We start from the raw sequence: 14,240 nt of genomic DNA on the forward strand, positions 1-14,240 counted from the left end.
AATTTGTCCACGAATTCACTATTTTCTGACGTTTTGTTGGCCTTGCCTGAGTGAGCTACATAAACTTTGATCTCTTTGCTAAATTTTGCTAGGTTTTGCCATTTCCACTCATGCCTCCCATGACCAGATATCTTTGCCATTTATCTGCCAATTAATAGTTTTCCATATTGATGGCCACATGCCTATACCATTGTACATGCACCATGAACTGGAGAAGACAGATTCTTTTTTCTTTTGCTTTCCTGCTTGTTTGTCTTGTAGCCAATAGTGCTGCACTGCCTTTGTGGGTCCCTTCTCATGATTGACCGTTCTATGCTTTGGTCTTTGGGCTGCCATTTTCCATTAGTTTTGGTTCCATCACTAGTTGATGAATTATCAGTAAACAACGTGTTAGCCAAATGTTCTGACCATTCTGTTGGTCTCCACCGGTTGTAGAGGATGTAAACATGTTTTCATTTTTATCCCAAGTGTGGGATGTGAAGCAGACTTGTGTGAGGGCGTGTGGTGTTTTTCCGCTAAAAACAGACTTGTGAGAGAACAGGTAATGTCTGTCCACTAGAAGAGGATCTGCCTCTTGCAGCGGCATGGTCTTTGCCAACTGATAAGCATCCTAGTTACGGACTCTGAGAGGAGATATCCTCTGTGGAGCCTGACTTACTCCATTTTGAGAAAAGAAACCCCATTTTATACTAAGCATGACCTAGGCTGAACCTCAATTCCAAGGAAACCCATGACAAGTATCTGACCTTGCATTCCTTAGATACTCCCCTAGCAACAGCTCCTTAGATACTCCCCTAGCAACAGCCAATCAGCTCGTTCTGGGAAAGTACCCAAAGTCCAAATACACTTTCTGCTGATAGTGAGTGGTTTGGCACATAGCAAAAGCCAATCTGGGACAGACAAGTCTTTCTGTACAAATGTCATCAAATTGTATGCTGTAAAACCTATTCCTTCGTCTAAAACCTATATAAACCCTACATTTCCTGAACTCGGGGCTCTCAACTCCTTAAACTCCGCATTGGTGAACGTTGAGTCCCTGGCTTGAGCTTAAATAAACTACCCTCCTGTGCTTGCGTCAAACACGGCTCCTGGGTGGATGTCTTTGGGGGTCTCATGATCAGGGCATAACTCTATCTTTCAGTGGTTTTAAGATCACATGATGTGGGTACCAAGCATGATGTTGGAATCGTGAACACGATGGGGTAGGTTGAGAGCAACTTTTGTTTGTGGCTTGTTTGGGGGCCATAGTGTTAAAAGTGGGGGGGAGGGGTCCTCAGCACAAGAACTGCAGTACAGACATAAATTCTGAGCCAGTTTTATTGCTGAAAGCTGAAAACGTCATACATCACTATGAACATTAAAATAGCTGAAAAGACACACAGAAGTCCACTGATAATGACAAAGGAGAGGACAGGTGACCTTTCTTCAGAGTGCTTATCAGTGGCAGAGGTCAGAGTCCAGAGTCCAAAGTCCATGCCGAGGTGAGGCTACAGGCGAAGAGCTATGAGTCCACCCAGGATAGGAGCAGTCATTCAGAGGTGGGCCTGACAGGTCACAGTCACGTCACCCAGCTGATTAACTCAGAGAGAGTCAGTCTGACAGTGTCTGGCAAGTCTGATCGGGGAGGTAGCATCTGCTCTCCCTGCGACAGCTCACTCTCCATCACTGTCTTCTGAAGAGGAAGAGACCTGAAGATCCTCATAGAGGACACTCCTGGGGACCTGGGAGCCTGCTGCCTCCCCTTCCTCCGGGAAGGCGGGGCTCTCAGGAGGAGCCGTCTGCGTCTCAGTGGCAAGTTCTGGAGACACTGTTAGGAACCTGGAGCTCCAGCAATCACTATGGAGTTTAGTAAAGACCATTCTCAGGGCTTGGCGTGCAACACGGCCAGCCGAAGGCGGATGAGACTCAGCGCAGGGTGTGGATGAGAGCAGAGCTGCCCTGCTTTGCAGCTGCTGGTTCTGAGTGCTAGGCACCTGGGCTGCTATTTCCTTGCTCATTTCAGCTGCAGCTTTTAGTTCAAGTCTGTTGCCAATGGGAGGTGACGGACTCCCTGGGAAGGCCTTCAAAACAGTCCTTGCGTCGCTCTCCCCTGGTCTGTTGGGAGAGCTGACTCTTGGTTTTTTCCGGACACTCTGGCTAGGCTCTGGGAAGTGCCTGGAAGCTTTGTTCCGTGGGACCCAGAGGCTGAGTTTGGGGTTTTGTGTATCCTGGTGGAGGGCAGGGTGCTGGCTGGGCTGGGTTTTCCCACTGGGACCCTGGACTTTTGACTCCCCGTGGAACACTTGGCCGATTCCGTTCCTTTTGGGGACAGCAGCAGCGGGGTGTTGATGCAAGAAACGCTTTTGATCCAGGTTTTCTGAAGCGGCGTTTCTACCATTCTGCTTGGTGACACCAGGGACAGCCGTGTTCTGACCTCCCTCGTGCCTGGAAGGTAAGATGCAGGAGGCATCAAAGCTTTGCCTGGCAGGGTTTCCAAGGCACATCTGCTTCCCAGGAGGCGTTTTGGCAGTCGGCACAGTAGTCTCAACTAGGCCGATCATATGCTTCTTTGTGTTTCCGGGACTGAACACTGGCATCTTGGTGTGCTGTGGGGAAAAAAAAAAAAAAACAATTTGTCAGCATAATTTTTTAAATTTTATTTTTATTTTTTATTATTAATTCATTCATATTACATCTCAATTGTTATCCCACCCCTTGTATCCTCCCGTTCTTCCCTCCCTCCCGCTTACCCCCTACTCCCCTCCCCTATGTTAGCATAAATTGTGCATCTTCCAAATAACACAAGGAGCTCATAATATTATCATGATAGGAAAATATTTGTATAAGGCTACTATAATGTGAAATTACTCAGGCTGCAATGGTGCATATTAGCCATTCAAAATCTGCAGAATTAGCATGTGGAGTGGGGAAATGTGAAGAGCCTCCAGCTCCTTGTAAATTTTACATGAACAGAGCTCCAATGACTCAAATGTGAGACCCCTCATCATCTCAACAGGGGAAAGGGCAAAGGAGTCTTTGAGGTCAACTCTGCAGCCAACAGATTGGGGTGGAATTAAAAAAAAAAAGATGTATTCATTCCCCTTAAAGTTCTCAAAGTCTAGATTTTAGAAGTAGCACACAAAAGTAATTCAAAATGGCAACAGCACAATCTATGGAGAGAAAGGAAGGTCACCAGAAAGCTAGGAGAGCAGTCCGTGTTTGTAATCTGACCTCTGGAGGAGGGGCCACCTGGAGACCAAGACAAGTGAGGAGGAGCCGGCCCATCCTCCAGGAGAGCTGGTCTACCAAAGGAGAAGCACACAGCAAAGGCTCACCCACTCATCAAAACCCAAGGCAGTCTGAGCTATAAAAATGACCAAATGGGTCCTTGCTGCAACAGATTGATGCAATGTTATATGTCAGGGCACATGAGGTGAGCAAATAGGCCATGCAGAAGGAAAGGGGCAGGTGGCAGGACACAGAGAGAGGGACTTTCAGGAACAGAGGAACTGCTAGTACTTACAGCCAAGCTGACGTGCTGGTCCCTCCTTCGAGGATCTATGGGAAATTTCTGGAAGGGAGCCTCCCTCTGCTGCTCATCACCCCTGTGGGACAGACAATAGTGTAGGAAACATATCAGCCTTTAGTCTCAAATACTCACTCGCTCACTCACTAGCAGACTACTTACAAACTCTCTGGCCCTTTTAGTGTTTGGGGACTGAGAGATGACATATGGGACCCCCATGAGCTTTGCTGCCCCTGGAGCCTTCCCTCCTGCCAGCCCCTTCCCTCATTGCTCACTCACCTCGGTCCAGTGCCTTGACTGGGTTTCTTGTCTCTCTTGGCCTGGCTTGTGGACCCTGGTTTCTGTAGACCCTGGGACCTGCCAGGATGCTGGTTCTCTTTCTCGCTCCTAGCTCTCACAGGCTGTGAAATTACGATCACATGGCCACACTTGATGGGGCACCTTTTGCTTTTCTCAGTGTGGCCAAAGGACCCACATTCTCTGCATTTCATCTGTGAGAGGCAAAGGAGATATCAGTGCGTCAAAACAGGGATGCAGGGACCTCTCTCCCCACAATCCCCACTCAAGGCTCAAAGACCCATTATGTTCTCCAGAGAGGACACACACTACAGAATGGGTTTAACCATCAAACGGTCCTTTCTGTGAACCTGGGAGAGGCAAGCACACTTGAAAGATGCATGACTGATGTCAGTTAGCCTTGTATCTGCCAAAGGACCAATCCTGCTAAAGAGAAGCTGGACCTACTTCCTTCTCTACTTAGGTCCACATGCAGGGGAAGCAGTGCCTTTGCCTGGCCTTCTAAAACCTCTGCTATGGTCAGGACTATGGATCAGTGCAATAAATTTGACAGAGCCCCAGAACTTAATAGACCCCCAGACACTGGCCCAGCTGACGCCATGATAACACCATTCAGGCTATAGTACTCAACCCACAGCCACTACCACCTACCAAAATGAAAGCAAGACCCGATCCATCCAAGTCCATAGTTCTTGGAAAGTCTCTAACTGTATTGTCCTTGTCTCTTACCTCAGCATTTCTGCCTCTGGCTTACTGTTCTGGGGAACCGAAGTTGTCAATCCAGAACATGCTCAAAACCTCACCCTGAGAAAGGCTCAGTGATCCAATGGGATATAGAGCCCTCTCCCACCCCCATCCCCTCCCAGTGCATTCTGCCAGATGGCTAATCGGGACCATCTATTGTCTTAAACCCACTTCCCAGCACAGTCTTCTCTGATGGATACCCAACAACACAGGGGTTCTGTCATGAGGCCCAGTCCATGTGTCACCTAGCCCCTGCAGTTGCTGACACATATAGACCCACACTTACCCTAGGGTTCTCCTCTTCTGGTGGGGGAACTTTCTGTGCCCATGGGCGTCTCGGCTTTCCCTGGGCTCTTGGGGCTGCAACGGTACCCTGGGTCTTCATGAGTGACTCCATCTTCTGGGGCTGTCGGCTATGGTTTTCCTAATCAGAAAGAAACAAAAGAGTTTGAACCAACACAGTTAAGCTTCAGGACATTGTGCTGATGGCCACCACAAATGCACCCCATTCTGTATTTCCACCTCCCAAACACATTCAAACTGGCACTAAGGGACTTGAAGTGGGAACACTCTGGGAATATGTCATGTTAGCAACAGTTAATTGCTGGGAAGTGGTGCACACACCTTTAACCTCAGCACTCAGGAGGCAGAGGCCGGCAGATCTCTGTGAGTTCAAGGCCAGCCTGGTATACAAAATTGGTCCAGGACAGCCAGGACTACACAGAGAAACCTTGTCTAGAAAAGCCAAAAAAAATAAAAAATTTTTTAAATTAATTAATTAATTAAAGCTGTCAAGTTCTGCTCAAGAAAATATTATTTAAGTGAAATGCCATTGCCCTCACAGGAGAACCTCATCAGAGAACCTCACAATCATTTCCAAATGCTCCTATGCTGCTAACCACTGACCTCAAGGAAAATCTGATAAAGACTCCCAGCTGAGGGCATCAGCCTCGCCAGGGTCTCTCGAGCAGCATCTCTGAGCTGTGGAGATGGGAGCTGCACACCAGCAGGAGGAAGCTTTCTGGAGGCCAGTGTTACCAGAGTGAGAAGAAACTGTTCCACAGGCTGTTCAGTGGGTCTAGTCAAGATCATGGCACCTGGTGTGGTGGCCCACACCTTCCTTTAATCCCAGCACTCGGGAGTCTATCATACGTAGGCACTTTTGAAACCTTGGGTGCACACTACCCATTTAATACCACTGCTGGAAGTCTCCTTCAGTCTGTGGCAGCAAATACAGCCATGAGCCTCTTGGGCTTTCCTATCAATATACTACCTCTCAGGCAGGGGGTCACTCAAAGGACAGACTGTGTGGCTGTCAGCTTTGGACTAAGCAAAATAGCACAACAGTAGAGCCTTTGCCTGGGCCTCACAGTAAACACTCACCACCCACTAGAGGGGGCTGGAGTCAGCTGGTGAGTCCATTCAGTGTGCTCAAGGTGACTGTCCCATCACTAGGGGCCCCTCTAGGCCTTAACACATATAAGCATTCTCTTTCACAACTAACCCATGTTTCTCTAGAGGGGAAATAGATTTTACTGTATAAGCTCATCTTAGTATCTTGTTTCGGCGTCAAGGAAATTCAAAGCCAAAAATTTGACCAGGTTGCAGCAATTACCTACGGACTAAAACAGCTGGTGTCCACTAAAGAGAGAGGAAGCATACGTGCCTTTCCCGGCACTCCAGCTGGCGTGAGAAGCAAGTGTGCTTATGTACACACACACACACTTGTTTGTCTGTTTTTGGTTTTGTTTGTGGTTTTTTGAGACTGGGTTTCTCTGTCTAACAAGAGCCTCACTGTCCTGGACTCGCGTCATAGACCAGGCTGGCCTCGAACCCACAGAGATCTGCCTGCCACTGCCTCCCGAGTGCTGGCATTAAAGGCCTGTGCCACTAGGCACGGCTTGGTTTTTCTACTGACATATTTTCCTTACTTTTTTCCTTTAGTTACATGTACCAAGGTATCTAAAGACTCTAAGTTTGTTATGACACAAGATTTAGAGAAGGAAGGAGTAATGACAGGAATTCTTTTTTGCCAATATTTGATAAATCATCAGCTACATTAACGTAAAGATTGCTGCAACACTTCAGAGACATCCAGGCCTCTCTGTGACTTTCCAGCATTCGAGAACAGCTGCTGCTGTACCCAGAGCTAGCATCTGCAAACAGGCATCTTGATAGCTGTGGTTTGCCACAGGCTCCTTCTCTGTGTGTGCATTTGAGTGTGCATGTGCATGTGCATGTGCATGTGTGTTAGGGTGAGGTGACTAAGCTCAGGTATTTAAGGATCACAAACTAGGAAATCAGCTGCAGGCTCTCCACAGCATGGGAGAGATACAAATACACCCTTATCTTCACTAGAATCTAAGCATCTCCCCCGAAAGCCATGTATTAAAGGCTGGATTATCAGATCACAAGGACTCCAACCTCACCAGTGAAATCGGAAAATGTTTTGCATACTTGAGAATTAAGCAAAAGACTTATAAATAGCGAATGTAAACGGAGCAAACATGAAATTACAATGGATATGGTAGGGGGACTCCTTTTAGATAAAGCTAGAATTATCTTTACACTCACTTGACAGCTCAAACTGGCCTTCAACTTGTGATCTCCCAAGTGCTGGGACTATTGTCAAGTCCACTTCAGAGAAGAGTTTAATTGAATGATACTTAAATCTTAAAATGCAGGGACATATAGAGGGAAATTGTGTTTTGTTTCGTTTTGTTTCATTTTGTTTTTTAAGATAGGGTTTCTCTGTGTAGCCCTGGCTGTCCTGGACCTCGCTTTGTAGACCAGGCTGGCCTTGAACTCAACAGAGATCTGCCTGCCTCTGCCTCCCAAGTGCTGGAATTGTAGGTGTGTGCCACCGTGTCCTGCTATGATGAAAATTGTGTTAAGCAAAGGAACAAAGTAAGCCTTAAGAAGATCTTACCATTTGCTTCCTGAGGACACTATGCTAAATGAATTAAGCCAGACATAGAAAAAAAAATCACTATCTGGTCTCACTTATATGTCGACTCTCGGAAGAAAAAAAACAGTCAAATATATTAAACAACATGGGGTAGAAAGGGGTGAAACAGGAAGCAAGCCAAACATCAGCAAGTACATATGTGGGATACATAATTCTTGAGATAGAATTGTGCTGCCTCAAAGGTTTCTGATAAGATTTTAATAAGAAAGTAAATTTTGAGTGCTCTTACTATCCCCCAAAAGAAAAACACCTCTGTGGAATAACATATTTGTTGATTTTCTGGGCTATAGCAAAAATTTCACTATGTAAAAGAAGAAAAACTTCTAGTGTTGAAAATGAAATGCTAAATTGAAGTTAATAGCAGACTTGAGCTGATAGGAAAAGTATCCATGAAGCCAAAAATGGATCCATTGAGACTGTACAGTCCAAAGGACAGAAAGAAGGAAGCAAGCGAAATTAAACTCCAGAGACTCGTGGTGTTATGCTCAAATTTTGCGAGACTCCCTGAACAGACCCCCCAAGAGCTGGTCCAAGTGCAGTGGCAAGGAAGTCATTACTGCAAGTTTGAGCCCGGGCCACCCTCCAATGCACTGACACAGCAGATGCAAGGAAGTGGCCTCAGGGTCAATTGAGAGGGGGTTTTATAGGTTTTAGACAAAGAAATGGGTTTTACAGTATATGATTGGATGGCATCTGGGCAGAAAAGCTACAAGCAGGGAGTTACAAGCCTTGGTGTAACGTGGTTGGCAATAGGTGAAGGGGCAAGTTGACCTATAGAAAAGATTGGTTGAAGCAAGTTTAAAAAATGTATCTGTGAGGGGGAGCATTAGGAACTTTGGCCTGGTCTCTCCTAATTGGCTTTTGCCATGTACCAGCCATCTTTCCAACCTCTTGGGTACACTCTCCTTTTCACAGGTTTCTTACCTAGGGCCTCGTCTTGGCCTCCACCCGTGGCTCAGAACTGAGTACAAAGGGGTCACTGTGAGGACTGCTGTGGTAAGCACAAGAGATGCATCACCAGCCTTCTGATGTGACAATGACCACCTACACTCTGAAGGCACAGGGCCTTCCCAGTTGGGAAGCAGCTAAGCAGTAAGTAGCCTTAAAAATAAGTCTCAGCCTAGTATGGTTATGAAGACCAGACATGTTTTTTTAATTGAATTTAAAACTATCTACATAGACACATGTCAGTTTTCTATTAGTCTTAATATATAATGCATATATAGAGACTCAATTTTACCAATTTTATTTCTTTGAAGAGTGCTTGCTTTTCACATTTTGTGAAATGTGTTTGTGTGTATAGGTATGCGGGTGTAAACCAGTGTGTGTGTGTGTGTGTGTGTGTGTGTGTGTCAGAGAACAACTTGTAGGAGTTGGCACTCTCCTTTCACTATGTGGCTTCCGGGAATCAAACGCAGGTCGCCAGGCTTGGCAGCTAGTGCTTGTACCCCCTAAGCCGCCTTGCCATCCTTCCCAAAGATAAGGTAGTGGTAACCTGAGAAAAACATGGAGATAATTTTTCCTCTAATATTCTACTTCAGGAAACTGCCATCGATATGGCTGCTGTTTCTTGCATATCTGCACTGTGGCAGAAATTACACAGGGCACTGTGCCCAGGGATGGGAGACGGAGGTACCACTAACTGGATGAGAGGACATTCCTGAGTCCGAGAGATGCTATGAGGAAGAGAGGCTGCCTGGCAAAGGCGTCTCCTTACCTAAATCTGGAAGGCTCAGCTAGGGCAGTTAGTTCTAGCTACCTAGAGGGAGGGGAAAAGAGAATAGAAGTGGGGAACTTAGAATATTCTAGATGTTCTAGACAAAGAACCACATAATGACATAAAATCAAGATTCTAAATTCAGTTATATTCACCCAACTTTTTTTTTTTTACTAGCTGCTGGGTTACAGAGGCAGCAGGAAGACACATCCACACAGAATGTCAAGCAGGTCAGGTAATGATAGGACCCTGGTAGATCAACACAGAGAAGAAGGCAGAAACAAGAACTGAAGCCCACCCAGAAGGTGATGGAACTCTTAGACAGGACCTAGTTGGTGCTTTGGAACAGACATAAAAATGTTCAGGCTGTGTCTAGAGAACTAACTATATGTCACACAGAGCAGTGTAGAGACAGAGGAAAGAAAATATACGCATGTAGTGGTCAGTTGGCTTTGATTTCCAGACCACGGGGGAGGCAGCACTGTGCAGGCAGATATCTGGACAGCAAGATCAATACCAGAGACCATAGAGGAGGTGACAGACATACTGCCCAGAAGTGACTATGGGAAGATGGAACAGGAAGTGTGTGCCTTCAAGAGATGTAAAAGAAGGCCGGGCCTGGTAGAGCATGCCTTTAATCCCAGCACTCTAGGAGGAAGAGGCAGGCAGGTCTCTGTGAGTTCAAGGCCAGCCTCATCTACAAAGTCCAGGACAGCCAAGGCTACCCAGAGAAACCCTGTCTCAAACCTCGCCCTCCCCCCCCCCACAAAAAACAACAACAACAACAACAAAAAGAGATGTGAAAGGTCAGAAGTGATAGGGTTTGGTGCTTGAGAAGAAGTCTGGTATAGGAGAAGAGGCCAGAGATGAGCCTTGGGTTTCTGGGTTTTGTTACTGGAGGGAAGCGAGGTCAACAGCCACACATGGTATAGCTACATACATCTTTTCATGTATACATACACACACACACACACACACACACACACACACACACCACACACCCTCCATTGGTGGGGTTAACCATCCAACTGCCAGGTGTCTTGTAACAAGCAACTTTCACGTGTGAGCCACCCAGTAAACATGAGGAGAGAGAGAGAGAGAGAGAGAGAGAGAGAGAGAGAGAGCTCACTGTGTGTCCTTTATTCCCTGATCCCAAACCAAAACAGGAAAACAGGGCAAGTGTGGATGGTGCTAAGTGTGATGCTTTACTGAGGACAAACTCCAGCTTCCAGGAAGCACACTTGGGACCTGTGCCCCTGAGTGCACACACCAGCCACATTCAGTTTTCCCTGCATGCTAGACTCATCTTTCTCACCATGTGACCAGCCTTGGTGGTTACCTGTGGGTTGCCCTGATACTGACAGTATTTAGAATCCTTATCGCTTCCTTCCCCTCCACTCCTACCTTTTCCCTTCCCTTCCCTTCCCCTCCCCTCTCCTTCCCTTTCCTCTCTTCTTCCCTCCTTCCTTCCTTTCCTCTTCCTTCCCTTCCTTCCCCTTCCTTTAATCTTCTCTCCTTCCATTTCCCTGCCTTCTCTTCCCATCCCTTCTTATTTTCTTTTTTCTTCTCTTCCCATCTCCCCCCCCCCTTCTCCCATCTTCTCTCTCCCTCTCTTCCTCTTCCCTTTTTTTTCTGGTTTGAAGGGGGATTTATTGTGGGAAAGGGAGAAGAGGGGAGAAAGGGGGAGGGCGCCCATGACACAGAGATAGATTAGATAGATAGATAGATAGATAGATAGATAAACAGACAGGCAGAGATGGGTAGAGAGAAATCTTCTCTTTACCTGGTGTTTAGTTTTTCATGACCATATTTTTATATAACGTATATGCAGCCACCACCCACACAAACACACAGGACACTGCCAGTGCCCCCTGAGGTCTTCTCAGCTGCTCAGTAATCGGCTCTTGGCTGCTCCCCGTGTGCTCCCCCCCCCAGCCACTGTCCTGACTACAAAGCTCACTTAGTTCTTTCCCTCTTTGGGTTATAACTAAAGTGCGTGTGCCTACACAGTGGGGGATTTGCTTGTCTCCGCTCTTTAGTCTTTGAAATCCCTGGATTCTTTCATCACAGTATTCATAGGCTTCATTCAAGTTGCTGCATGCAGTTCTGCTGTGCGTTAGCCACCATGTTTCTCACTCCCTCTTGCTGTGATCGCTGGGCTGTTTCCAGACTGATTGTGGACAAACACTTGAATATGCTGTGTGTGTGCATGTTTCCTTTGGCTGGTATCTGGACATGAAATTGCTGGCTCATTGATTTCATAGCTAAAGTAATAAAATCATATGAGTGGTTTTCAGCTGCCGCAGCCTCACTAACATTTGGCATTGTCTCGCTTTTTTAAATTAAACCTCTCTTTACCGCATAATGCTCTTTTGCTAAAATAGTTTTCCTCCCTCCATTGGGGGGGGTTCGCTATCCAATTGGCCAGATGCTGTGTAAAAACAACTTTCACACGTGAGCCAGCTCAAAGCCACTGCCACCCAGCATGCTTCTGTACTAAGGCCTCTCTCTCTCTCTCTCTCTCTCTCTCTCTCTCTCTCTCTCTCTCTCTCTCTCTCCCTCCCTCCCTCCCTCCCCCCCCCCTCTCTCATAGGACTAAGAGAGCAGAGGCTAAACTTTCTCACATCAGTGCATGTTCCCAAGCAATTTTCTCTATCAAATGTTACTCATGGCTGTGTTCTCTCTGGTGTACTCACAGGGTTTGACCAACTGACCTGGACGTGGCCGACAGCCCTGACCTCCAACACAGCCACCCACCATCTCGACTGATTGGGGGATGTTTCCCTTCAAGGTGAGCAAATGGATGGGGCTGGCTTGCCTCCGGTCACTGGTGCTGTCCTCAGCCAGTATTCGTCAGAAGAAATTAATACACAAGCTGCAAGAGGAGAAGGCTTTTCGAGAAGAGATGAGAAATTTCCATGAGAAAATAGAAGACTTCAGGGAAGAGATATGGGATTTCCGAGGCAAGATCCGGGCTTTCCGGGGCCAGCTCCTGGGCTTTTGGGAAGAAGAGAGACCTTTCTGGGAAGAAGAGAAGATCTTCTGGAAGGAAGAAAAAACCTTCTGGGAAATGGAAAAATCTTTCCGGGAAGAAGAGAAGACTTTCTGGAAAAAATACAGAACCTTCTGGAAAGAGGACAAGGCCTTCTGGAGAGAAGACAATGCTTTATGGGAAAAAGACCGAAGTCTTCTTCAGGAGGACAAGGCCCTGTGGGAGGAGGAGAAGGCCTTATGGCTAGAGGAGAGAGCCCTGCTCGCGGAAGAGAAGGCTCTTTGGGAGGACAAAAAGTCCCTCTGGGAGGAAGAGAACGCGCTCTGGGAGGAAGAGAAAGCCCTGTGGGTGGGAGGCGCAGGCTTCCAACTCCTTGGGGACCAAAGGCCCCAAAATGGTCCCTACAACGCCAACGCCAACGAAGAGCCACAGTCAACAGCCTTCCCCCGAGGCCGTGCTTAGTGAACACTGAACGCACAGGGCCACGGGGTAGAGACACCCCGGGGATCCACGTCCAGGGTGACCCCATGTACTAGAGGAGATAGACACTAATTTGCCTCTTAGCCATGAAAGAGATAATAAAGTCCTGAAGAGAGGTTTGACGAAACAGCTCTTCGAGGAAGGTTGACTGCATCCTCCCTGCTATGGCCCCCGGATGCTGTGATCCTTGGATCCCATCCTCCAGGCTCTACCCGCCTGACCACTAGGGCTGGCTCCAGACAGTTCCCAATGTCCCCTGCCTGTGTGGGAGTTTGTAAGGTTTTATAAGGGAGACTCAGACGATGTCAGACAGAGACCAACAGGGACAGAGAGGAGCTGAGACGTCTGCCTCTGTCACTCTGTAGGGGTGACCTCTTCTTTACTCTGGCCAGTCCAGGAGGCCTGAATTGGGTTGACAGACCTCTAGAAGTCTGTCAAACTCCTGGAAGCAGGAGCAAAGGGCCGTAACAGTGGCCCGAGGCTCAAGAGCACTCCTCAGGGAGCTGTAAGGACCTACCCTACCTTACCTCTGTATCTTTGCACCCAGATAGTTTCACTGTACAGATCTCTGTGCTGTCAGTTCCTCAGCCCTGTCATGCTGACTTGTGTAAGCTTTCTCATTACTCTGGGTTGACACATAAGGTACTTACATCCACTGATGAGAGAACAGAGACCCAAAAAGGCAACGTGACTACATGTGGCCAGGAACAGAACACATGTCCTCTCCCCTGGTGTCCAGATCCTTCTTCAATGTGACCTGGCTCACAGTAGTTGTCATTAGAGGCCACCTACCTTAAGAGGTAGAGGCTTAGGTCCCTGGGACTGTGTCCTTGAAGGGGACAGGATTTAACACAGGAGTCTGAGCCATGGATCAAAACCTCTAGAACTGTAGGCCCAAGCAAACCTTCCAGTCTGGAGGGGGAGTGTACCTTGGGTGTTGTGTAATGAGAAAACTGAGTACAAGACAGTGATGTAAACATTCAGATTTTTCACAAGTGGTTGCTGAGGCTCATACCCAAGAAGATCTAGTCTGGGGGTGGTATGTGGAATGGCAGGGGTACCCAGAGAAGCAAAAGGGAAAGATCAAGCAGGCCCTAGATTCTACCAAAAGGGGAAAAAATAATCATAGTTTACCCCCAAAAGGCAGCTCAGCAGTAAAGCTTTGCTTAGCATGTGCGAGGTTATGGTTTTGGTTCCTAGCATGCAAACAAACAAACAAACAAAAAGGAAACGGAACATACAAGAAAATATAGAACAGGTTGAAGCGGGAATTAGGAGTACACAGTGAGTAGAAACCTGTTCTCAGTGGCCCACGGAGACCACTGGAAGTGACAGCTGTCATTTGACGTGTGCCTTAAAGAAGCTACCAAGAGAGGGTTGTGGATCTCTTTCTTTCTGTTAGCCAACACACAGTTGTGGCTTTTCACTGTCCCAGGTTCTGTTCTTCTGGAATTAGCTAAGGAAATGGGCAGGTGAATGGGACAATGTATCTCTATGCGGTGATGGTATTTGATGCTAAAGATCAAATCCTAGCACC

The 14,240-nt window shown here is 47.2% G+C and overlaps 2 protein-coding genes across 5 annotated transcripts; one reads left to right on the forward strand and one right to left on the reverse strand.

The window, feature by feature from the left end:
* Window positions 1–1,315: 1,315 nt before the first annotated feature.
* LOC311584721 (putative protein FAM90A7) lies at window positions 1,316–13,398 on the reverse strand. The gene is made up of 5 exons (XM_084759313.1): window positions 13,354–13,398; window positions 4,833–4,970; window positions 3,785–3,996; window positions 3,503–3,584; window positions 1,316–2,585 (listed from the first exon to the last, which is right to left on the reverse strand). The coding sequence occupies exons 2-5, from the start codon at window positions 4,941–4,943 to the stop codon at window positions 1,653–1,655; spliced, it is 1,338 nt and encodes a 445-aa protein (XP_084615439.1). The 5' UTR covers window positions 4,944–4,970; window positions 13,354–13,398; the 3' UTR covers window positions 1,316–1,652.
* CCDC70 (coiled-coil domain containing 70) lies at window positions 8,540–12,847 on the forward strand. 4 transcript variants are annotated; one of them, XM_084759318.1, is made up of 3 exons: window positions 8,588–8,606; window positions 9,409–9,536; window positions 11,930–12,846. In XM_084759318.1, the coding sequence occupies exon 3, from the start codon at window positions 12,008–12,010 to the stop codon at window positions 12,683–12,685; it is 678 nt and encodes a 225-aa protein (XP_084615444.1). In that variant the 5' UTR covers window positions 8,588–8,606; window positions 9,409–9,536; window positions 11,930–12,007; the 3' UTR covers window positions 12,686–12,846. The 4 variants fall into 4 exon arrangements, with proteins under 4 accessions (XP_084615445.1, XP_084615444.1, XP_084615446.1 ...); XM_084759319.1 differs by lacking the exon at window positions 9,409–9,536 and having other exon boundaries at window positions 8,540–8,606; window positions 11,930–12,847; XM_084759320.1 differs by lacking the exon at window positions 8,588–8,606 and having other exon boundaries at window positions 9,409–9,461; window positions 11,930–12,847.
* Window positions 13,399–14,240: the final 842 nt, after the last annotated feature.

This window comes from Acomys minous, assembly GCF_964271855.1.
Source record: "Acomys minous genome assembly, chromosome: 15".
NCBI classification, from domain to species: domain Eukaryota; kingdom Metazoa; phylum Chordata; class Mammalia; order Rodentia; family Muridae; genus Acomys; species Acomys minous.

Coding starts and splice junctions, on each gene's coding strand:
- LOC311584721 (XM_084759313.1), bottom strand. CDS start 4,943: ATGGAGTCACTCATGAAGACCCAGGGTACCGTTGCAGCCCCAAGAGCC. Junction 3,585..3,784: donor AGTCAAGGCACTGGACCGAG/GTGAGTGAGCAA, acceptor TCTGTCCCACAG/GGGTGATGAGCAGCAGAGGG. Junction 2,586..3,502: donor ACCAGCACGTCAGCTTGGCT/GTAAGTACTAGC, acceptor TTTTCCCCACAG/CACACCAAGATGCCAGTGTT.
- CCDC70 (XM_084759319.1), top strand. CDS start 12,008: ATGTTTCCCTTCAAGGTGAGCAAATGGATGGGGCTGGCTTGCCTCCGG.